The sequence below is a fragment of the Ceratotherium simum genome, chromosome 6 (assembly GCF_057802395.1).
Source record: "Ceratotherium simum simum isolate JZ-2026a chromosome 6, ASM5780239v1, whole genome shotgun sequence".
Classification (NCBI taxonomy): Eukaryota; Metazoa; Chordata; class Mammalia; order Perissodactyla; family Rhinocerotidae; genus Ceratotherium; species Ceratotherium simum.
In genome coordinates this window covers 64,257,690-64,283,867 of record NC_141905.1, presented here as the reverse complement: position 1 = coordinate 64,283,867, position 26,178 = coordinate 64,257,690, and the positions used below count along the sequence as shown (strand labels likewise).

The 26,178-nt window shown below is 37.8% G+C and overlaps 1 protein-coding gene across 1 annotated transcript in view; it reads left to right on the top strand.

The window, feature by feature from the left end:
* CFAP43 (cilia and flagella associated protein 43) overlaps positions 1–26,178 on the top strand; it is a 97,235-nt gene that overhangs the window by 17,422 nt on the left and 53,635 nt on the right. Inside the window, exons 6-12 of the mRNA XM_087432555.1 lie at positions 1,813–1,972; positions 5,415–5,482; positions 7,312–7,443; positions 10,258–10,374; positions 21,015–21,095; positions 24,337–24,485; positions 26,064–26,167. Of these exons, the coding sequence (XP_087288681.1) occupies positions 1,813–1,972; positions 5,415–5,482; positions 7,312–7,443; positions 10,258–10,374; positions 21,015–21,095; positions 24,337–24,485; positions 26,064–26,167 (811 nt within the window). The remainder of the gene's footprint in view (positions 1–1,812; positions 1,973–5,414; positions 5,483–7,311; positions 7,444–10,257; positions 10,375–21,014; positions 21,096–24,336; positions 24,486–26,063; positions 26,168–26,178) is intronic.

Here is a 26,178-nt window from a genome sequence, read left to right as displayed (position 1 = left end):
CTTGAATGGAAAAATGACTGTCCATATATTTTGCAGTATTCCCCCAACTAATTGGAACCAATTCCAACTTAACCTGCTTTATTTTTCTCCACGGCACTTTTCAACACATAATATTCTATATATTTAACATCTTAACTTGTTTTCCCTCTGTTTCCCCTCATTGGGATGTGAGCCCCGCGAGGGCAGGGATTTTTTGTTGGTTTTGCTCACTGCTACATCCCTGTGCCTAGAACAGTGCCGGGAGTGTAGTCAGTGCCCAATAAATATTTACCAGATGAATAAATAAATAAATGAAAGAATGAAAGAAACATGGAGCTCTTAAGAAATTTAATAATTCTGTTGTTTGGCCCATAGCTTGTTAAAAATGTTTTCTGTTCCTATGGGTGTAAGGATGCCTAGAGAAAACAAAGACATTATGTTGTAGCTAATGCAATTCTAAATAACAGTATAGCATAACAAAAAGCTCAGATAGTACTGAATTTGTTGTAAATAAATATGTAAGAGTAAGCTAGTATGCTTGACTTGTTTATATAAAAAGGAAAGAGCGCCCTATCATGGTATCCTAAATTAAGAATCTTAATCAGTATGGGGCCAGCCCCATGGCATAGTGGTTAAGTGCGCGTGCTCCACTGCTGGCGGCCCGGGTTCAGATCCCTGGTGTGCACTGATGCACTGCTTGTCAGGCCATGCTGTGACGGCATCCCATATAAAGTGGAGGAAGATGGGCATGGATGTTAGCTCAGGGCCAGTCTTCCTCAGCACAAAGAGGAGGATTGGCATAGATGGTAGCTCAGGGCTGATCTTCCTCACACACACACAAAAAAAATCTTAATCAGTGCTGTGGGGGACACATGCCCAGAATAGCTGCCACAGCTACCTTGACCTCCAGGAAGGAGAGCAAGTGGTCCTAGACTTACAAGGAGGCCTGCTCTGTGCTGACAGAAAGGGGCAGCAGCCTCTCTCCTGCTGCACACCAGTTTTAAGGCTGTCAGGGGCATAACACTGGAGTGTTACTGTCTGAGGCAGAGATCAACAAATCATCACCTGCTTTTGTATGGCCCCAAGCTAAGAATGTTTTTTACATTTTTAAAAGGGTTATGAAAAAAAATAGATATATGACAGAGATCTATGTGGTCCACAAAGCCTAAAATATTCACTACCTGGTCCTTTATAGGAAAAGTTTGCCTTAGATCCTTGGTCCACTTTATTTTTAGTCCTCAAAGCCAGCTTTTCTTCTAGGTCCATCCCATAGATTTAGTGCATTTCTTTTTGAGTTTTCCATGGAATCAAAGTCACATAAGATGTTTCATGAACCAAATTAGAGCATCCATTGGAATCAGGCAAGGGGGGTCATCCTCTCATTCTCCAGAAAGCTAATTAGGCAGAGGATCTAGGCCAACCTCTCCATAGCCACTCAAGGAAAATCACATTCATATCCCCTGAAGAACAAGGAAGGAGAAATGTCGATGAAAGTCTTCCTTAAAAAGGGTGATTTTAGCTAGACAGTGACTTTCTTAGATTTAAGATACCAAAAGTCCACCAAGAAACAGTGTAGAAGTTATCACTCAAAACTTTCGTCTAGAACTCTGAGTGTGTTGGCAAGAATGCCTTATTTTTTACCTGGTGAATTAAAATGTAGAGAGAGAAATGGAGCAAAGAAGTTTACTTAGCTTTTGGCAAATGGTGGGACCAACGAATGTACGTAGGTCTATATTCCTTTGTTTCTTTTTGGAAGTTGCTTTGATGGGTGATTCTCTGGCTCTTATGCCATGATTGCTGTCTTAACACAAGGTTTCTAATCTTTCCCTGAAGCCTAAAGACGACCTATATCCTTTGCTTCACCCAACTATGCACTGCTGGACTCCAACAAGTGACCTATATGTTGGCTGTGAAGAGAGTCATCTTTTGATGATTAACGGAGACACCTTGAAGGTGACTGTGCTTAATAAGATAGAAGATGGATCACCAAAGGGTGAGAAACTGCTTTGCTTCATATTCCCAGAAGTGTTGCCGTTGGTGATGGTTTTGCACTTGAAGAGATATCTTTGATTCTTCCTTCTCTTTTATCCTGTAGTTAGTTACCAAGTCCTGTGGCCATTCCTTATAGCTAGCTAATGTTTATTAAGTGTTCTGTGCTCCAGATATTCTGCTATCACTCTATAATGCATATTTCATGGAATTCTCAAAACAACTTTACAAGGAGAAACATTTTTATCTCCATGATATAGATGAGGAAAAGGAGGCATTGAAAGATTAAGAAATATGCCCAAATGCACATAACTAGTAAACTGTGGAGCTGAGACCTGAATCCAGCCAATAAGACTTCAGAGTCCAAGTTCTTGGATACTATGCTGTATCCTTTCTTTAACACATGGCTATTCTGTTTAATTAGCTAAACAAAGCTAGCTTTCCTGCCCTCCGCCCCTCTCAACTCCTTTCTCTACATTGATCTTCCTTTTAAATCCAATTGCCATCTTGAAAATTACCTTTATGTTGCTTGGTTAGAATTTCTAATAGAATCTGATCTATTCTCCTTAGATCTGGTGTCCATTGCTGGTCCCATCAGCTCTGGCCGGGGTTGGGCCTGGGTCTCAGAAGCCAATGTTCACCCAGTGGGGGCAGACCCTTTGAGAAGGAGGCCTCGCCAGGGCCAGCTCCCCAAACCTGTCCAATGCACTCTCCATTCCAGTTTCTCTTATTATTTTACACCTTGATTTTTGCAACAATCTTAGGACTGACTTCATTGATCTTAACCTACAGCTGACCCAAACCAGGCGCTTCATCTCTGTCAAACTGCCCTTCTTAAATACCATTCTCAACGTGTAACTCAAGGACTGCTCTGCCTTGATTTCATGGCCTCTCTAATCTGATCCTACCTGCTCCATTAGTATTATTTCCTGCACTCCCAGTATGAGTTTTCTGATCTAGCCAGTCATTTCTTCCCATCATTTCACAGACATGCCTCCTAGCTCCTTCTCTTGCCACTTTGCTATCTGAATCCTCCTGTTCCCAGCTCAGACACCACCTCCTACAGCAAGTTTTCCCCAACTGCAGTGTTCCTCTTCTACTCCCTCTCCCAGTCCCTGACTCACACTTCACTGATAAAACTGAGGCCATTAGGTTCGACTTGCCTCTCCCAGCCCCTCCCTCTTCCCTTTACTCTCACCTGTACCCTCTAGGCTTGGTCCACCCTCTAATCTCGCATCCACAATACCATCCTACAGCTCTCTAAAAAGTAAGCCTCTTTTCTGGCCTCTCTTTCCAATTTCAGCTCCTCCCACATGAGCCTTTTAGAAGATCTTGTCATTTCTGTGCTCTTTCCAAATTCTGCTTGCCAGCATCTGTCGTTACCTTTGTCTAGGATGCCCTTCTCTACCTGGTGAAATTATCCTCTGTGGAGCCTTCTTTGTCGTCACCCCAACCTTCAGGCAAAATTAGGTGCCCCTGTCTGGGGTTCCTTCAGACTCACTCCTTTGTTAGAGCCTCATCTTGTGCTTCTACAATGCCCCGGGTGCATGTCTGTCTTTCCTACTAGTCATCAACTCTTTGAAGTCAGGAACTGTGTTTTACTTTTCCTTTGGCTCCAAACTTTAATCTCAGAGATTGCTACAGAGTAAATTAGCACCTATAAGTGTTTGTAAAATGAATTATAAAACAATGTTTCTCATTTCCAAACTCCTGTCACACTTGTAATATGTTATACACAATTTAGGACTTGATCATGTATAGTCTTACATTGTTCACTATTTCCTTCCTGTACACTATTTCTAATAATTTTCATGGTGTATTATAAATGCTTTCAAATAAATATTTATCTAGCCTCTACAGTGTGGAAGACACTAAGCAAGATGCTTCAGAGTTGATATAGATGGTAAATACATACAGTCACACGTTGCTTAATGACGGGGATACATTCTGAGAAATGCATCCTTAGGCGATTTTGTCATTGTGCAAACATCATAGAGTGTATTTACACAAACCTAGATGGTATAGCCTACTACACACCTAGCTTTATGGTACTAATCTTATGGGACCACAGTTGTATATGCAGTCCATCATTGACCAAAACGTCATTGTGCAGTACATGACTGTAATCTCATAATCTCCACCTTCCAGGGATTTATTAAAGAGCATAAGACAAGTAGACAGATAGTTACAGCCAGGTAGATTAAAATGATTTCACTAAGGGAGAACTTCACAAAGTGCTATGGGAATTCAAATGATTAAATCAGGCCAAGTTAAGTCATTTTGAAGGTGGTATTTGAAATGGCCCGTGAAGGATGGGTTCACAGGCAGAGATGAGAGTAGGTGGAATTTTTGGCAATGGTATCTGTATAGATAGGAAAACATGGGGAAGGTTGAGACACAGGAAGTGGTCCAGTTTCTCTGGAGTATAAGGTGTTATACAGGGGTAGTAGGGAGTGAAAGGACATCTATAGCATATCTGACCTTGACTGTCCGGCTAAGGCCTTTATACATAATTCAGCTGGCAGTGGGCAGACATCAGAAACTTCTGAGTGGGGATGTACCCTAACTGGAATTGTGCTTGGGGAGATTAATTTAGCCATCGTTCAGGAAAGGACGATCCTTGAAGTAGGTGGCTATAAACAATAGCAGGCACCTAGATTAGGGCAGGAGTCGTAAGAACCTGGACTTAGTGGCAGGTGGATTGGAAAAGAAGGGACTACTGGGAAGTGAATAGTCTTTGAAGGAAAAGATAGTATGCTTCTTAGCATCTGGCAAAATGCCAAGCACGTAGTGTGCAGTAAACAAATAATTTGATGGATGGCTTCTGAGCCTTTGATCTTGTAGTTCTCATGGTTTATCTACATAAAAGGTAATATACTTTTGTTGTTTTTCATCAAGGGCAGTATTTTTTATTGAGGTATAATTAACATATAATATTATATTAGTTTCAGGTGTACAACATCCAAGGATAATATTTTATTAATAACAAATTCTCTTATAGAACATTTTTCCTTTTTACTCTCTTTTACCCACCGTGCTCCATTTACTGAGGTGTAAGTTTACGTATCATAAAATGTGCAGATCTTAAGTATACAGCTTGATAATAATAATATAGTTTTGGCTTGTTGTTTTCTGGTCTCCTAAAATCTCTGACAATGCTTTCCTAAAAGAGAAAATATATTTACTATATAATTCCACAATATTAGTTACATAGACCTGATGATAGAGAACTTAAAAATCTTATGTGATTTATATCAGTAATCATTGCTAAGCAGCTTTATTATTCCTTGTTTGGGAGGCATCATAGCACATATTCTAATATGAAGTTGATTTTTAGAAAGAAGAATTACAAAGAAATGAATGCCCTAGGAAAATGAGATTAATTACTTTGTATTGCACTTTTAATTATGTGTCACCGGTTTTACCTAGTTTTTCTTTTCCAAAAGATGGGAGAAATCTGATCAGTCCAGTCACCTTGGCATATCAGAAGGGAGGCGTGCTTGCTTCTGGAATTGTAATGTATTTTTTTCTTCAAAATTAATTGCTTTCAAGAAAATATACAATTTCCACTTGCTGCCATTTACTATTATGAGCCATAATTTGGAATGTCAGGTTCTGTCAGATTATTAATTAAAACTGTTTCCTTGTTGCATGCTATTATAAAACTTTTTATTATGAAGAATTTCAAATATATACGAAAGTAGAGGTAACAGTATAATGAACTACTGTGTATTTATCTTATTGCAAATAGGCAAAAACAAAATTAAAAAATCTCCCCCACCAAAGAATACCTAATATCTGTCACCCAATTCCATGGCTGTTTGTGCACTAGTGCATTAGGTTGTCAGACACAAAGGGAACCTTTTGTCTGAGCTTCAGCTTAGCGTCTTGTGTGTGCCCATTTAGCTTACATGTATCATATTGTTATTGTCCGTATTAGAGCTGGTATTAATAGTCCTCATTTACTTGGTGCTAACGTTATGCCAGGTACTGTGCTAAGTGCTTTGCTTGTATTATCCTACTGGTCCTCACAACGACCCTATCAGGTAGGAACTATTGACGTCCTCCTTATACAGACAAAGGCGCCAAGTCTTACAAAGTTCACCAGCCAGTAAGTGGAGGAGCGAGGGCTTGAACGCAGGCAGGTCGAACTCCAAAGTCTTTGCTCTCACTGATTAGAGCACACAGCCTCAGTAAGTATGAAAAGGAGTCAGACCACATTCCTTTTCCATGACATTGAAATCAGTGCTAAGGTTTGAGCTGCTCTACACTAAAATCTTAGGCCTACTGGTACCACTGTTAGCTTTGTCTCTTCCGTTGCCACAGATCACATCTCCAGGACCCTGCAGGCAGCTAGGCAATGATGTCAGGTTGAGAGATGTAGCTCCACCAAGGAGAAGCAATTTGGAGCTCATAAACCTACGTTCAGCTCATAGTCCCCTCCCCCTAGCCTTGCAATGGACTACTGCCCCGCCTACATTCAGTCTGCGTTTGTCGCCTTTTATGACTCTTGTCCTTCTCAAGGCCATTCTTTGTGTTTTTTTAAAACCTAGTTTAAAGGAGTGCTTGGAGCATCTGCTCTGGTGAAGGATGGAGAATGATCATGATCTGGGACAAAGCACCTTGCACACTTTTCTCCCCAGGTCTCAGAGTGTCTGAATCCAGCCAAATTACAAATGCATACTCTTAGTTATAATGGGGTCTAATCTAGAAATGATGGATGAATTTCTCCAAAGCCTCTTCACTATTGTAAAAATAACTCAAATTCCTTTTGCGAGTAGTTAAACTAACCCAAATCTATTTTCAACCAACCAACCAATCAACTCACCAAGCCATTTTTACTGGATACTTGCCCTGTTTCTAGCACTGTGAAAGAAACTCAAAAGGAGGAAACAAAAAAAATAAACAGCACACTTCCCACCTTGGGTCATTTAGGGAGATAACAAATGCACATAATGATGATTAAATAATATGCGTTAAGGCTAGTATCCTTTGAGGTAAGGAGACTGCTATATACAAGCCATACAGTAAACTGCCTCATTTGCCCCACCTCCTGTATAACAAAGAATGTGGTAAAAAGATAGATGCTAGAGAAGTTCAAAGAAAGGAGAGACCAGTAAAATTTTAGGTAGTTGAAAAATATGTCACGAAAGAGATAAAATTGAAACTTGACCAGGAAATATGGTTAAAAGTTGCCTAAATAAAGGTAATAAGACAGGCAATCTAGATAATGTAAACATAGATGATGATTCCAAAAATAAACAGTTAGCTTGTCTGATGAGGAAAATATACTATGCATTGACTGAGCCTGATTTTCTCTATCTCACTGTTTTTGGTCTCTAGGATGGCTTTGTGTATTCTTTTATTATTAAAGATTCAAATTACAGAGTAGAGGATTTTCTTGAGGTTGAAGGGCCTGTGGAACATATGATGTTTTCTCCAAGTTACAAAATGTTGCTGATTCAAACAGACAAGGTATGCTAGATGGTGATTTCTTCATATGCAATTTTCAAATATTATTATCGTCATTGCATGACAGGAATGAAAGGCAGAGTGTGCTGCATAATGATACTCTACTAGTCAGAACTCTTTAGGTTGCAAATTGAAAAACACCCAATTTGAAGGGCCTAAATAACAAAGGGATTTTTGTTTGTTTGTTTTTGTGCATGTAACTACAAGGGCAAGGAGTTGATCTGACCCCAGGAGCTCCCATGATGCCACTGGCCTTGTTTTTCTCCATCTCTTGGCTCTGTTTCCTTTCTGCTGCCTCCCTTCCCATGCAGACTCTCCCCTGTGGTGTCAAGAGAGCCTCTTGCAACTCCAATTTATACTTCTGTCCTCTTGGTGACCCTGGTGGAAAGATCCAGCTGGAAAAAATGTCCTGGACTCTAAGCTCATTGTACTAACTTGGGTCACCTCTCCACTGCTAGGTCAATTACTATGTCCAGAGGGTTTCTAAGCTCTGATTGGCCAGGCCTAAGTCATATGCTTACTCTTGGACCCTGGGTAGAGTCAACCCACCCAAACATGGACTGAGATTAGGGTCATGGGTGGTTGTCTGAGGAATATACAGATTCTGTAAGAGAAAAAGGGAGGGAAATAAATGCAGGATATAACCAAATGTCCACCTCAACTATATTGTTAGGAAGACTTGTAATTAATGGAATGACTCTCAAAGGTCAGGATTAGCAGCAGTTTATATTGTTAAGCTATGACTTTAGATGGATTACAGGGGCTGGCATGGTGATGCAGCAGTTAAGTGTACGCATTCCACTTCAGCAGCCCAGGGTTCGCAGGTTCGGATCCCAGGCACACCGACACACCGCTTGTCAAGCCATGCTGTGGTGGCGTCCCATATAAAGTAGAGGAAGATGGGCACGGATGTTAGCCCAGGGCCAATCTTCCTCAAGAAAAAAGGGGAGGATTGGCATTGGATGTTAGCTCAGAGCTAGTCCTTCTCACAAAAAAAATAAAAAAAAAAATAGATGGATTACAAATAAAGTTCAATGATTTTCTGCCTAAAAGAAATGTAAATTTAAATATGGAAAGACTTCAGTTTCTGGTAATTACCAGAAGTTAAAACAACTATGCTAATTATGTTTTAATAAATAACAAACTTAAAATATCTGTGGAGAACAGGAAAAAATAAAAAATGTAACATAACAGAAGAGAAAGACTCAAATACAACTTCTAAAAAAGAAAAATGTACTTACAAAGTAAAAATTAAATGAATATGTCTGACAGCAGATTGGACACAGCCAAAGAGAGAATTCATGAACTGGAGGATAGCTCACAAGAGTTATCCAGAATGTAGTCCAGAAGGATAGGATAATACAGAAGAGAGGGTAATAGACGTGAATGATACAGTGAAAGATCTAACATATATTTGATTGGAATCCCAGAGAGGAGAGAGAGGAATAAAGGATGTATCCTCAACATAGCAGCCAAAATGAAAAAAGCATTTCTCTTCATTACTCAGAGCCCTTCAGTGATTTCCCATGTTATTCTGAGTAAAAGCCAACATCCTCACTATGCTTTACAAAGCTCTTCTTGATGTGGACTCTACTCCCCACCCTGGCCTTCTTTCCCCCTTCTCTGCTTCTTGTTCATCCTGCTCCCATCATTCTGGCTATCATGCTGTTTTCTTGAACTCACCAGGCATGCTCTTCCCTCAGAGTCTTTGCACTGGCTCTTTCCTCTGTCTGGAATGCTCTTCCCACAGAATCCACATGAATCCTTTCCTCATTTCCTTCAAGCCTTTTCTCTAGAATCACCTTCCCTGTAAAGCCTTTCTTGGACACTTGGTTTAAAATTTCACCCTCTTATTTTGCCATGTCATATCCTCCTTCCCTGATTTACTTTTTTCTTCTTACAATTATTGCTTTTTAACTTACACTATATCTTATTTATATATCTTATTTTTTGTCTGAATCCCCCAGTAGAATGTAAGCTCCATGACAACAGGGAAGTTTTGTCTGTTTGGTCCTCTGATGTAGCCCCAACATCCAGAGCAGTGCCTAGCACAGTGTATCCACTCAGTAATTGTTGAAGGAATGAATGAAAAGTAAAATTAGTAAATATCTACCAAATTTTAGACTCTACAGAGTTGTATTTTTTTTTAGGTAAACAACAACAAAAATAGTTGTGTTTAACTCAAGTAAACTTGAAGAACTTGTCATCCGTTGAAAGAAGATCTCCTATTGCTAGTTAAGTGACCATACCATATTACAGTTACTTGGCAGAGATGCATAACTTACAGGACAGATTTTTCTTGAGAGGTGAATTTGGGGGCTGAGGATGATGAACAAGTCATAAAGGAACAACTTCAGCCATACCTCCACAATTTCCACACAGGCTTATTTAAAAATTTTTTAGTGCCCACCAAGGTCTAGTATATGACAGGGTTTAGTTTGTCTTAACAACTTTTCTTGTTTTGTACATTTTCCAAATTTTTTGCACAAAGATACATTATTTTTGAAGTCATGAAAAAGTGTTTTGTTACATTTTGTAACTTAGAAAACAAATCCTGGAATTGGAGAAAAGAAGATAGTTTTATTTACTGATTATTTTAAATGATGAATGAATGAATCAATTGATAAACAAATTAAGCATCTAGATTTTAAGTGCCTCAAGGTCAAGGCCTTACTGAGTTGATCTCTAATTTCTCATCACCTTTTCCCACACAGTGCCTTTCTCACAATAAGCATTTACTAAATAATAAATTAATAAATAAATCTCAACTACACATGTAATAATTGCATTCTTTTTCTTTTTTGGTATATTCAACAGGGATCTGTTTATATTTACACTTTTGGTGAAAAGCCAACCTTTGATAAAGTCCTGGATGCTTGTGATGGGAAATTTCAGGCAATTGACTTTATTACACCTGGAAATGAATACTGCATGGTAAGGAAAACTTTGCCATTTCACAGTAGGATTTAAAGGTGAGATTTTGGAAGTTCATGTGCAACCTGATGCAAATAGGAGCAGAGGATATTCTTGAAGATGTGGTAGAAATGCCAACCACTTCCATCATTAAATCTACTCCCCAGTTAGAATGACATCGTCATATTGTGACTTCATAATGTTAAGTCTCTGAAAACAGCCAGAGCAATTGAAATCTTAGGAGCCATCCTGTTTGTATTCACCATCCACGCTTTATAAGCCAGATCTTTAAACCCATTCATTGCCACTGAGTCATCAACACTCACTAAACTATTAGTATTTACCCTCTTTACCCTCAGCCCCATCTGAGGATGAAAATGAAATAGTTGCCATGCACAGGACATGAATTCAGTCTACTTAGGAAAAATAAAATACCCTCTACTGTTTACCTTTTGTTGACTTCAAGAAACATATTTCACTTTTCATATGATTTATCAAGAAATTCATTAAGAATTTGGGAGTTCTAGCAAATAAAAAAATACACAGACTATGGAATAGGTAACACTTAAGGTTTCTTCCCATCTTGAGATTCTGATTATATGATTTTTCTTCCAGATGTTCTCTGATAAGAATTATGTCTATTCTTATGGTTGTTTCAACTCAATAAAAATTTTCACACAAGATTTTCATATTTAGGATTTAGATACTTGGTCGACATTTTCATGTTACACACTCCATAGGATTCAAGAAACAGAACTTAAATTGTATCACATTGCAGTTACTTTAAGCTGATTTCCAGTCTTGATCTTGTGAAAGAGTAAAAGTTATTTGTAAAAATTAATAATATGAACTTTGGGCTTTCAATCCAGCATGTAAGGAGCCTCACAACAAGAAAATATTTGAACAAATTTAAAATCAACAATTCTTAGATCCTTCAGAAAAAGGAGGTTATAGGGCAAATGACTGCCCCCAAAGTTATAGAGACAGACAGGCATATACAGAGAATCACAGCTGACTGGAGCAGAAGTCCAGAAGTAAGAACCACCACTAGAGCCAGTACCAAGAGGATTATAACTGAAAAATCTGCACATCTCAGGCCTTATTTAAAAATGTTCATGGGAAATCCAGAGACAACAGAGGAGACAAAAACAAGGACACTACAGGAAATTTCTGACATGGAGCTACAACAAACAGTAAACACAGTCTAACTCCTAGCCAGATAAACATAAAATCTCATAATACAGCCTATTTAATTCAGATCCCTTTACTCAGTACATCATATCCAGCTTTTAACAAGAATTACAAGGCATACTAAAAGACAAAACCACAGTTAACAGAGACAGAGCAAGCATCAGAACCAGACTCAGATATGGCAGAGATGGTGGGATATCAGGCCAGAAATTTAAAACAACTATGATTAATATACTAAGGGTTTTTATGGAAACAAGGGACAATATGCAAGAATCACTGGGTAATATCAGCATAGATATGGAAACTCTAAAAAAGAATAAAAAAGAAATGCTAGGAATCAAAACACAGTAACAGAAATGAAGAATGCCTTTGGTAGGCTCATCAATAGATTGAATATGGCCAAGGAAAGAATCAATAAGCTTGACCAAATATCAATGGGAGCCTCCAACACTGAAATGCAAAAAGAAAAAACAATGAAAAGGAAAGAACAGAATATCCAAGAACCATGGGACAATTACAAAAGGTATAACATACACATAATATAGGAATACCAGGAGGAGAAGAAAGAGAAGAAGGAAAAGAGGAAATGTTTCAAATAATAATGGCTGACAATTTTTCAGAATTAATGATAGACATCTAGGAAGCTCAGAGGACACCTAGCAGGATATATACCAAAAAAATCTACACCTAAGCATTTCATATTCAAACTGCAGAAAATCAAAGACAAAGTGAAAATTTTGAAAGAATCCAGAGGGGGAAAAAAAAACCTTACTCTTGGAGGAACAAGAATAAGAATTGGACTTCTCTTCAGAAATCATGCAAGCAAGAGTAGAGTGAAATATCTAAAGTGTTGAAAGAAAAAAATTACCAATCTAGAATTCTGTATCCAGCAAAATTATCCTTCCAAGTGAAGGAAAAATACTTTCTCAGACAAATAAAAATTGAGGGAATTTGTCACCAGTAGACCTGCCTTGCAAGAAATGTTAAAAGAAATTCTTCAGAAAGACAGAACCAGCAGGCAGAAGATTAGAATCAGTAAGGACATAGCTGTACCATCAACTAACTAGATGTAATTGACATCTATAGACTACTTCATCAAACAATAGCATAATACACATTTTTCTCAAGCTCACATGGACTGACCACCAAAATAGATCATATTATGGGTCATAAAACATACCTTAACCATTTGAAAATAATATAAATCATACAAAGTATGTTCTCAGGACACATGGAAATACATTAGAGGTCAATAACAGAAAGATAGCTGGAAAGCCTCAACATATGTTGAGATTAAACAATATACTTCTAAATAACACATGGGTCAAAGAAGTCGTAAGAGTATTTAAAATGAAAGTATTAAATGAAAATGAAAATACAACTTATCAAAATGTAGGGGATTTTGCAGTAAAAGTGTTTAGAGGGAAACTTATGGCATTGAATGTATATATTAGAATAGAAGAAAGTTTAAAATTAATAATCTAGGGCCGGCCCCGTGGCTTAGTGGTTAAGTGCGCGTGCTCAGCTACTGGTGGCCCGGGTTCGGATCCCAGGCATGCACCAACTCACCTCTTGTCTGGCCATGCTGAGGCCGCGTCCCACATACAGCAACTAAAAGGATGTGCGACTATGACATACAACTATCTACTGTGGCTTTGGGGGAAAAAAAATTAATAATCTAAGCTCCTACTTTAGGAAATAGAAAAAAAAAAAAAAAGAACAAATTAAATCCAAAGAAAGGAGAAGAAAAGAAATAATGAAGACTAGAGTAGAATGCTATGAAACTGAAAATAGGAAATCAATAGGGAAAATCTAAGAAACCAAAAGCTGGCTCTTCAAAAAGATCAGTAAAATTGATAAACCTCTAGCCAGGTTAACTAAAAACAGAGAGAGAGAGAAGATACAAATTACTGATGTCAGAAATGAAAGAGAGGGGCCAGCCCCGTGGCTTAGCGGTTAAGTGCACGTGCTCCGCTACTGGCAGCCCGGATTCAGATCCTGGGCGCACACCGACGCACCATTTCTCCGGCCATGCTGAAGCCACATCCCACGTACAGCAACTAGAAGGATGTGCAACTATGACGTACAACTATCTACTGGGCTTTTGGGGAAAAAAAAAAAAAGGAGGAGGATTGGCAATAGATGTTAGCTCAGAGCCGGTCTTCCTCAGCAAAAAGAGGAGGATTAGCATGGATGTTAGCTCAGGGCTGATCTTCCTCACAAAAAAAAAAAAAAAGAACTGAAAGAGAGGTCATCACTACTGACCCATGGACATTAAAATGATAGTAAAGGAATATTATTAACAACTCTATGCCCACAATTTGATAACCTAGATGAAATGGACCAATTCCTTGAAAGATGCAGTCTACCAAAACTCACACAAGGAAAAATAAATAATCTGAATAAGCCTATATCTATTAAAGAAATTGAATCAATAGTTAATAATAACCTTCCAAAACAGAAAGCACCAGACTCAGATGGGTTAACTGGTGAATTCTACTAAACATTTAAGGAACACATTATATCAATTCTCTATACTCTTTCCCAAAATATAGAAGCAGAGGGAATATTTCCTAACTCATCCTATGAGACCAGCATTACCCTAAGACAAAAACCAGACAAAAACAGTACAAGAAAAGAAAACTACAGACCAATATCTCTCATGAACATAGATGCAAAAATCCTCAACAAAATATTAGCATATCAAACCTAATAATGTATAAAATGAGTTATACACCACAACAAAGTGGGATCTATTCCAGGTACGCAAGGCTAGTTCAACATTTAAAAATGAATTAATGTAATCCATTGCATCAACAAGCTAAAGAAGAAAAATCACATGATCCCATCAATAGATGCATAAAAAGCATTTGACAAAATCCAACACCCATTCATGATAAAAAAAAAAATTCTTAGCAAACTAGGAATAGAGGGGAACTTTCTGAATCTGATAAAGCCATCTATAAAAAACATACAGCTAGCATGGTACTGAACGATGAGAACACCTATTCAAAATCATACTAGAAGTCTTAGTTAATGCAATAAGACAAAAAAGAAATTAAAAGATATGCAGATTAAGAAGGAAGAAATAAAACTGTTTTCATTCTCAGCTGGCCTGATTGTCTATGTAGAAAATCCCAAGGAATCAATAAAAAAATACTCCTGTAGCTAAGTGATTATAGCAAAGTTGCAAAATACAAATTTAATATACAAAAGTCAATTGCTTTCTTATATACCAGCAGTGAACAATTGGAATTTGAAGTTTAAAACACAATGCCATTTACATTAGCACCAAAAAAGTAAAATAGGTATAAATCTAACAAAACATAGTCACACGCTGCATAATGATGTTTCAGTCAACAACAGATCGCATATGTGATGGTGGTCCCATAAGATTAGTACCATATAGCCTAGGTGTGTAGTAGACTATACCATCTAGGTTTGTTTAAGTACGCCCTGTGATGTTCGCACAACAAAATTGCGTAACAACATATTTCTCAGAATGTATCCCCATTGTTAAGCAACACATGACTGTACGTACATCTGTATGAGAAAAACTACAAAACTCTGATGAAAGAAATCAAAGATCTAAATAAATAGATAAATATTCCATGTAAGTAGAGAAGAAGACAATATTGTCAAGATATCAGTTCTTTCCAACTTGACCTATAGATTCAATGCAATCCCAATCAAAATCCCAGCAAGTTATTTTGTGGATATTGATACACTGATTCTAAAGTTTATATGGAAAGGCAAAAGACCCAGCATAGCCCACACAATATTGAAGGAGAAGAACAAGTGTAGGACTACCACTATCTGATTTCAAGATTTACTATAAAGCTACAGTAATCAAGACTGTATGGTATTGGTGAAGGAACAGAAAAATAGATCATTGGGATAGAATGAAGAGCCTAAGAGTAGACCCACATAAATATAGTCAACTGACCTTTGACAAAGGTGCAAAAGCAATTCAATAGAGAAAGGATAGTCTTCAACAAATGGTGCAGGAGCAACTGGACATCCGCACGCAAAAAGAAAAAAGAAATCTAGTCACAGATCTTACACCTTTCACAAAAATTAACTCAAAATAAATTATAGACCTAAATGTGAAATGATGAAACTCCTAGAAGATAACACAAACATAAAATATAAGTGACTTTGGGTTCAGCAATGACTTTTTAGATACAACACCAAAAACACAGTCCATGAAAGGAAAAATTGATAAGTTGGACTTCATTAAAATTAAAGACTTGTGCTCTGCAAAAGACCCTATTAAGAGAAAGAAAAGACAAAATACAGACTGGGAGAAAAATCTTTGCTAAATGTATACCTGATAAAGGACTGGTATCCAAAATATACAAAGAACTCTTAAAACTCAACAATAAGAAAATAAATAACCCCACTAAAAAATGGGCAAAAATCTGAAGAAACACCTTACCACAAAAGATATACAGGTGGCAAATAAGTATATGAAAATATGTTCAACGTTATTTGTCATTAAAGAATTGCAATTTAAAACAATGGGATGCCACCACACATCTATTAGAATGTCTAAAATCCAAAACACTGACAATACTAAGTGCTAGCGAGGATATGGAGCAACAGAAACACTCATTCATTGCTGACGGGAATGCAAAATGGCACAGCCCCTTTGGAATACAGTTTAGCAGTTTCTTATAAAACTAAACCTACTCTTACCAGGTGATTCAGCAATTGAGCTTCTCGGTATTTACCCAAATTAGTTGAAAACTTAGACCCACAAAAAAACCTGCACATGAATGTTTATAGCAGCTTTATTCATAATTGCCAAAACGTGGAAGCAACCAAGATGTCCTTCAATAAGAGAATGGATAAACAAACTGTGATACATCCATACAATGGAATATTATTCAACACTAATGAGCTATTAAATGAGCTATTAAGCAGTGAAAAGACATAGAGGAAACTTAAATGCATATTGCTAAGTGAAAGAAGCCAATCCGAGAAGGCTGTATGATTCCCTCTATATGACATTCTGGAAAATGCTAAACTATGGAGACCATAAAAATATCAATGGCTATGTTTTCTTCTAGAAGTTTTATGGTTTCAGGTCTTACATTTAAGTCTTTAGCCTATTTTGAGTTAATTTTTGTGTATAGTGTAAGATAATGTCTACTTTCATTCTTTTGCATGTAGCTGTCCAGTTTTCCCAACACCATTTATTGAAGAGACTTTCCTTTCTCCATTGTATGTTCTTGGCTCCCTTGTCAAAAATTAGCTGTCGCTAAATGTGTGCGTTTATGTCTGGGCTCTCAATTCTGTTCCATTGATCTGTGTCTCTGGTTTTGTGCCAGTACCATGCTGTCTTGGTTACTAGAAGTTTGTAGTATATTTTGAAATCAGGGAATGTGATACCTCCAGCTTTGTTCTTTTTTCTCAGGCTTCCTCTGGCTATTCCGGGCCTTTTGTTGTTCCATATAAATTTTAGGATTCTTTGTTCTATTTATGTGAAAAATGTCATTGGAACTTTGATAGGGATTGCATTGAATCTGTAGATTGCTTTAGGAAGTATGCACATTTTGACTATGTTAATTCTCCCAATCCATGAGTACAGAATATCTTTCCATTTCTTTGTGTCTTCTTTGATTTCTTTCAACAATGTTTTATAGTTTTCAGTGGACAGGTCTTTCATTAAATTTATTCCTAGGTATTTTATTCTTTTTGTTGTGATTGTAAATGGGATTGTATTCTTGTTTTCTTTCTGCTATTTCATTGTTAGTGTATAGAAATGCAACTGATTTTTGAATGTTAATTTTGTATCGTGCAACTTTACTGTATTCATTATTTATAATAGTTTTTTTGTTGGATTCTTTAGGGTTTTCTATATATAAAATCATGTCATCTGCAAACAGTGACAGTTTTACTTCTTCCTTTCCAATTTGGATCCCTTTTATTTCTTTTTCTTGTCTGATTTCTCTGGCTAAGACTTCCAATACTATGTTAAATAAGAGTGGCGAAAGTGGGCATCCTTGTCTGGTTCTTGTTCTTAGAAGGATAGCTTTTAGTTTTTCACCATTGAGTATGATATTAGCTGTGGGTTTGTCATATATGGCCTTTATTATGTTGAGGTACTTTCCTTATATACCCATTTTATTCAGAGTTTTTGTCATAAATGGATGTTGTATCTTGTTGAATGCTTTCTCTGCGTCTATTAAGATGATCATGTGATTTTTATTCTTCATTTTGTTAATGTGGTGTATCATGTTGGTTGATTTGTGGATGTTGAACCATCCCTACATCCCTGGAATAAATCCCACTTGATCATGGTGTGTGATCTTTTTAATGTATTGTTGTGTTCGATTTGCTAGTATTTTGTTGAGGATTTTGGCATTGATGTTCATCAGTGATATTGGCCTGTAATTTTCTTTTTTTGTGTTGTCCTTGCCTGATTTTGGTATCAAGGTAATGTTGGCCTTGTAGAATGAGTTAGGAAGCTTCCCCTCCTCTTCAATTTTTTGGACGAGTTTGAGAAGGATAAGTATTAAGTCTTCTTTGAATATTTGGTAGAATTCACTGAGGAAGCCATCTGGTCCTAGACTTTCATTTTTTGGGAGGTTTTTGATTACTGTTTCGATCTCCTTACTGATGATTGATCTATTCAAATTCTCTCTTTCTTCTTGATCCAGTTTTGGAAGGTTGTATGATTCTAAGAATTTATCAATTTCTTCTAAATTATCCAATTTGTTTGCATGTAGCTTTTCATAGTATCCTTTTATGATCCTTTGTATTTCTGAGGTATCTGTTGTAATTTCTCCTCTTTCATTTCTGATTTTATTTATTTGAGCCTTCTCTCTTTTTTTCTTGGTGAGTCTTGCTAAAGGTTTGTCAATTTTGTTTATCTTTTCAAAGAACCAGCTCTTAGTTTCATAGGCACTACACCCTTTGACATCAGTCTTAGTGGCATCTTTTTGAATACATGTCTCACCAGGCAAGGGAAACAAAAGAAAAAATAAACAAATGGGACTATATCAAACTAAAAAGCTTCTGTACAGAAAAGGGAACCATCAACAAAATGAAAAGGCAACCTAACAATTGGGAGGAGATATTTGTAAACCATATATCTGATAAGGAGTTAATATCCAAAATATATATAGAACTCATACATCTCAACACCAAAAAGCGAACAACCCAATTAAAAAATGGATAAAAGATGTGAACAGATACTTTTCCAAAGAAGATATACAAATGGCCAATAGGCACATGAAAGGATGTTCAGCATCACTAATTATTAGGGAAATGCAAATCAAAACTACAATGAGATATCACCTCAGTCCCATCAGAATGGCTATAATTAACAAGACAAGAAATAACAAGTGTTGGAGAGGATATGGAGAAAAGGGAACTCTCATACACTGCTGGTAAGAACATAAACTGGTGCAGCCACTATGGAAAACAGTGTGGAGATTCCTCAAAAAATTAAGAATAGAACTACCTTATGATCCAGCTATCCCACTTCTGGGTATTTATCCAAAGAATTTGAAATCAACAATCCAAAGAGGCTTATGCACCCCTATGTTCATTGCAGCATTATTCACTATAGCCAAGAAGTGGAAGTAACCCAAGTGTCCATTGACAGATGTTTGGATAAAGAAGATGTGGTATATATACACAATGGAATACTATTCAGCCATAAAAAAAGACAAAATCGTCCCATTTCCAACAACATGGATGGACCTGGAGGGTATTATGTTAAGTGAAATAAGCCAGACAGAGAAAGACAAACACTGTATCACTTCACTCATATGTGGAATATAAACTAACACATGGACAGAGAGAATGGTTTGGTGGTTACCAGGGAGAAAGGAGTTGGGGGTGGGCACAAGGGGTGAAGGGGCGCATTTATATGGTGACTGACAAACAATAATGTACAACTGGAATCTCGCAATGTTATAAACTATTTTTTTTTAATAATTTTATTTCATTTATTTTTTCCCCCAAAGCCCCAGTAGATAGTTGTATGTCATAGCTGCACATCCTTCTAGTTGCTGTATGTGGGACGCGGCCTCAGCATGACCGGAGAAGCGGTGCGTCGGTGCGCACCCGGGATCCGAACCCGGGCCGCCAGCAGCAGAGCGCACGCACTTAACCGCTAAGCCACGGGGCCGGCCCTGTTATAAACTATTATGACATCAATAAAAAAATTTTTTTTAAAAGAAAAAGAATAGAACTACCATATGATCCAGCTATTCCACTTCTGGGTATTTATCCAAAGACCATGAAAACATGAATACATAAAGACATGCATTCCTATGTTCACTGCAGCATTATTCACAATAGCCAAGACTTGGAAACAACCTAAGTGCTCATCAACAGGCATATGGACAAAGAAGAATGTGGTATATATACACAATGGAATACTACTTAGCTATAAAAAAAAAAGATGAAACCTTGCCATTTGTGACAACACAGATGGATCTTGAGGATATTATGTTAAGCAAAATAAGTCAGACAGAGAAAGTCAAATACCATATGATTTCACTCATAAGCAGAAGATAAAAACAACAACAAACATGCACATAGATACAGAGATTAGATTGATGGTTACCAGAGGGGAAATGGAGAGGGAGGAGAGTGAAAGGGGTGGTAGGGCACATGTGTACGGTGATGGATGGTAATTAGTCTTTGGGTGGTGAACATGATGTAGTCTGCACAGAAATTGAAATATAATGATATACACCTGAAATTTATATAACGTTATAAACCAATGTTACCTAAAAAAATCAGTGGTTGCCAGGAGTTCAGTCGGGAGGGAGGGTGGGAGGGATGAAGAGGTGGAGCCCAGGGGATTTTTAGGGCAGTGAAACTATTCTGTACAATACTGTGATGGTGGATACTTGTCACTACACATTTGTCAAAACCCATAGAGTATATAACACAAAGAGTGATCCCTAATATAAACTATAGGATTTAGTCAATAATACTGTATCAATATTGGCTCACGTATTGTAACAAATGTACCACACTATTGCAAGATGTCAATAATAGGCGAAATTGTATGTATGTAGGGTAAGTGCAACTCTGTACTTTCTGCTCAAATTTTCTGTAATCCTGAAACTGCTCTTAAAAACAGTGTATTAATTAAAAAAATAACAATGTATAATTTCTTATTTTTAGGCTTATTCACTAGGCAATAATCTCATTGAATTTTCAAGTAACTTTTATCTCAGTTTTGTTACATGAGAAAAAATCTTTCACTTTTCTAATCCTTAGTTATTATATGTTACTTAAATTGTATTAAAGATGATAGCTAATATTTGTTCAAATCAGAAGTATTGGTGCTGAGAATGTAAAGTAATTATATTCTCCATAAGTAAAATGAAATTTTGTACTAAATCATCAGAATGATTGACATCCTAGAAAGGGATTTAGAACATGCTTCCATAGCAGAGTCTTGTTTTCCATTTAGAGTTTTCTTTTTCTTTTTTTTACAGACACTCACACATTCAGGGGAAGTTTGTGTTTGGTATATAGAGGATGGTTCTTGTGTCAGCAGGATTTATCTGAATACTCCAGTAAGTGTGTCTTATAACTGGATTTTTAAAAAATATTGAATTCTAATCCAATCCACTTTTTCATATTTACATGTCAGTAGTCTGTGGAAATACTTGTTACAGATGCCTTATTGCATTTTTACCTTACATATTTAGAGTAATTCTTGTGTACGAAGTATTCCACAGCCCAGAAGGTGGGACATAAGATACCATATTGGTGTATAGGAAAGGACAAGTTTTTCTGTGATGACAGTTATTTCTGAAATCCTAGTGGTTTATATCTCACTCATGCTATAAGTTCATTGTGGATTGGCAGGGTCTCTGCTCCACACAGTCTCTCAGGGAGCCAGGATGATGGAGTCTCCACCAACTAATAGCTCCTCAGTGCCATGTTATGGGAAGAGAGTGATGAAGAGTCTTGAATTGGCAATTAAGTGCTTTTACTCAGAAATGAAACATCCCCTTGGCCATAACTAATTAAATGGCACCATCTAACCTCAAGGGGATCAGTTAAATGTGAAAGAAAATTGCCACTCTAACCAGTTAGAGCCAAAAATAGAAAAGTAGGGGTTATTGGCTTAGTCAACTATAGAGTATAGAATTTTCTGGCCTCAGGTGTGGCTCGATCCAGCAACTCAAATGATATTATCGAGGATCTTGTTTTTTCCTCTGTCTGTATACTATGTCTTTAGTTTTATTTTATGCTCCATTTGGTGGTATCCAAATGACACAGGTGCCAACCTTACATCAGACCATCATGGAAGAAAGCTTTCTAGAGTGGGAGGAGGAAGAGAAAAGAAGTTTCTCCTTTCCAGAAGGCTTAGTAAATGTCTTCTAATGTCTTAATAACATCCCTGAACTAATTACTGTGGACAGGGAGATGAGGAATGCTAATCTGCTTAAGCTCAGCCCTGGAAATGGGAGTTAGATCTATTCTACTCAACTCTGAAAATAGGAGAGAGATGGTTTCTCAATGGATATTCAAGAGATTTTCCAGAAAGAGGGTGTATGGATGCTGGGTGGCAAACCACAATTGCTCACAACACCTGCTGCAAGGTGATACTGTTATTTCTGCCATGTTCACAGTGCTTTTTACATAAAATAATATTTAAAAAACATAAAAGAGGGCCGGCCCGGTGGCATAGCAAAGCTCATGTGCTCCGCTTCAGCAGCCCAAGGTTCACAGGTTCAGACCCGGGGTGTGGACCGACACACCACTTGTCAAGCCATGCTGTGGCGGCGTCCCATATAAAGTAGAGGAAGATGGGCACGGATGTTAGCCCAGGGCCAATCTTCCTCTTTTTGTTGAGGAAGATTGGCAACGGATGCTAGCTCAGGACTAATCTTCCTAAATAAATAAATAAATGACCAAGAAACAACGTTACCATTGTTATTTTTTTCTTAAATTATCATCATTTGCTGTATTACACAGTTCTAGATGAGATCTGGATCTTGGTAGTGGATAGGGGAGTTACAATCCTTCCCTTTTATAAAATTAAAATGTCATTATAAAACAAAATGAAGCATCATACCTCACATAAGAGGATTACAAGATGCAAAAGAGCCATAGTTCAATGGGATAAATAAAACTCACCCCAAAGGTAAGGATAGAAATTCTTACCTAAAAGACTATGAAATATGAGTAGATTCCACAATCTGTGTGACAAAGGCTTATATGTATTCATTTCTATTAGAACTACTAGAACTAGAAGAGATCTTCAAGTTCATCGGCTCACATCTCCTTTTACAGAGGAGAGGCAGACAGATGTTTAACAACCTACCCAAGGGTCTGTATAATCAGGACTTACCTTGTTCTTCTTGGCTAAGGAGGGGTATAGGCACCATTAGAAGGCCCACTTTCTGCTCCAGACGTCTTCCCTTCACCTGACCAGAGCAGAGGGAATCGGACAACTTTCACAGTTAATTTGACAAACCTTCACTGAGCTCCAAACCAGGCATGCACTCTCACGTGGTTTAGCCTGCACTGGGGAGAGTCGGTGGTTTCTCCCCGCTGGAGGATACCACTGTTCTGTGGGGAACTGACAAGTGGACTGACCCAGCGATGCTGCGGCCAGATCTCTCTGCCTGTGCCCTGGACTGTGTTCCCCATGAACATTTTAGACAGTGGTCCCCAGAGCACCCAGCCCAGCGCCATGATGGCAGGATACCTGGACACCAGCAGCTTCCCTTGATGGCACCTGCCAGGGTACATAAGACCCCTCCAGATATTGCTGTACAGTTTTAGCCTAGCCCACTGGTGCCATGGAATGGAGGACAATTTCTACTGATTATTTTGAGCACACACACACTCGCACACACACTGAGAGCTCCCATAAAGGCCTTCAGTTAAAAAAAATACTAAAACCCTCACCATTTCCTTGCCGGTTTCACACTGAGGAACCACTAAAGACTCAACCTGGGTAAGCCTTGGAAAATTCACTTTTAAAAATAAAATAAAAACCTGCTCAACTGAGAAACTGCATTCTAATGAGGCAGGACACCTGAGCTCTCATCTGAGCTTTGCCACCAGCTATGGGATTCTGGGGCAAATTGCTGCTCTGTTCTTCTCCATTTTGTATTCTGCAAAGTGATTATCTCTTAAGATCTGTTTTATTTCTAACATTCTATGATTTTATTCAAAACAACCTACAAAGTGTAATTAGAGAGGAATGAATCTGATTCCTTAAGTGTCATGAAAGCGAATTTATTCTCTTAGACGTCGTATTCTGTAAATGATTATGTGATGAGCAGGAACCTGTGATGTGTTTCTTTGGTGACTGAATACATGGTCCAGTGATACGGTTATTTTCTTTTCTTCCTCAGTCATACCAGCATCCCAGGACCTACTATTATCCAGCAGATGAATGCTGCTTTTAAAAAATCACCAACATTCTATAAAGATGTCCAAAAGATGCTAGGAATGTATTTAAATTTTCTTATTTTATTTTTCATTATTATTGGTATAATTTTGTAATCATTTAGGGATAAAAATGAAGCCATGGTTTAAAGTTCAAGAAACTCCTTTATATTTTTATCTTTCTAGTTTTAGGATAAAAGAATAAGATGTACAGATTCCTATGACTTCTTATGCAATCGATTATTTCAGGAACGTTAAGCGTATAGTTTGTAATACTACACAACACTTGCCACTCTTCTCATTCTGCAGGCTTTTCAAGTAAACTGTAGAATTTTTATGTGTAGGAGAGCAGGCTTTGTTCTCTGGCACAGTGTAGTTCAGCATCTGGGGGTTTATTTTCAACAGGCGACAGTTCTGGCTTGCTCGCCCTCCTCCCTCTCTGCTGCTGTGGGGACCGTGGGTGGCTCTATCCAGTTCCTCGACGTCCAGGATGCCGAATCCCCTGAGGCAGTTCACAAGGCCTTTCTCTGCGAGTCCTCCGTCCAGCACCTCATGTAAGTACCACCTACTCTGCCGCAACTGTGTCAGGCCCGTCTGTTGAGAATTCCAGTGAAGCCATAATTTCTTTTCATTTTAAGTTTTACATGTCTTGTTCTGAAAATTAATATATTGACTTGATTCAGCGTTCAAAAAGTACAGAGGGGTCTGTAGTTAAAAGTCTCCCACTCTCGTCCCCACACACCCAGTTCTCCTCCCCGGAGCCAGCCTGTTCCCAATTTCTCATGTCTCCTGTCCAGAGATATTTTATCCATAAACAAGCATAAGAAATGAGTACTTGCTCTTATTTTCACAAATAATTATCAAGCACTTAGATTGTGCCAGGCACTGCTGTTGTATTAACTTCACGACATAGATACTCGTATTGTGTGCTTGTGACAGATGAGGAAGAGGAAGCACAAAGAGTTTAAATAACTTGCTTAATACGACACAGGTAGTAAATGGCAAATCTTGGGTTTTGAACCCAGGCAGTTGGGCTCCAGAGGCACTGACTTTATTCGAAAGTTCATTCGACGTTCTGCACCTCATTTTTTCTCACTTAATTGTATATCTTGGAGAATGTTTGTATCCACACATAAAAACCTTCCTCATTCTTTTTTACAGCTACATGGTATTCCACTGTGTGAATATACTATCATTTTTAAAGGACAGTATATTGATGGGCATTTAGATGATTTCAAATCTTTTGAAGCAATGCTTGTAAGAAGACAGCAGAGAGATATTGGATTTGGAATGTGTGTCATTATTGCTATTCTATCTTTTGTTAATTTATCATAATAGTAAGTATTAATAAGAACTGACATTGGTGCCCTGCTTTACAGCTTGAGGTGCTGTCACACATTGTAGCTTATTGAATGTGATCCTCGCCCCACCAGTCGGAAAGGTATTATGCCTGTCCCTGTTTCGCAGATGAGGGAATTCAGGTTCAGAGAGGTTAAGAGAAGCATTTGCCTGAGATCACCCCCCTTGCGCCTGGAGGAGCTGGGTGTTTGCTGCCGGTGCTGTTCCCACAAGCTCTGCCGCCTCCAGCTCAGTGGGGAAGGTTCTGTAACCTCCCTCTACTTACACCTGACTCCTCTGTACCCTATTTTTTGGTGCCTCTTCTTTCTCAGATCCTTTTCTCTTATCCTAATTTGCATTTCTCACTTTCTCTAATTTGATGAAGGTGTAGAAATATTTAGCTACCTTCTTCCTCCGCTGCCAGGTACTGGTACTGAAGGGTACTACAATGTCACACTCATCACTAATTTGAGAATTGCTTATTTCCACTTGAAATGCCAAGAAAGCTCTGTTGTCATATTTCCTTCACTTATGATGAAATAGTTGCCCATCTTTACTGAATCTTCCTGACTGTGTGCTTATAAGTTGCAGTTTGGCGATAGCATTAGCCTAGAATGTAATGATTACATTTACATGTAATCACTTGACTTTTATAAGGTCAGATAATATTAAAAATCACAAAACATAAGAATGACTGGTTTTGAATGTATCTCCACGCTGTCATTCGATAATTTTGTTTACCATCTTATTAGTGAAACAAGTAAAATCTGATAATCAGATTTATTCTTTTCTAGTTACGACCAGCGAGGAATGTACCTATTAGTTGGAACATCAGAAGGATACATCTTTGTTATCAATGCCAACCCCTCAAGCTTATTTCAGATTCTTGGATTCACAGGTACTTCATAG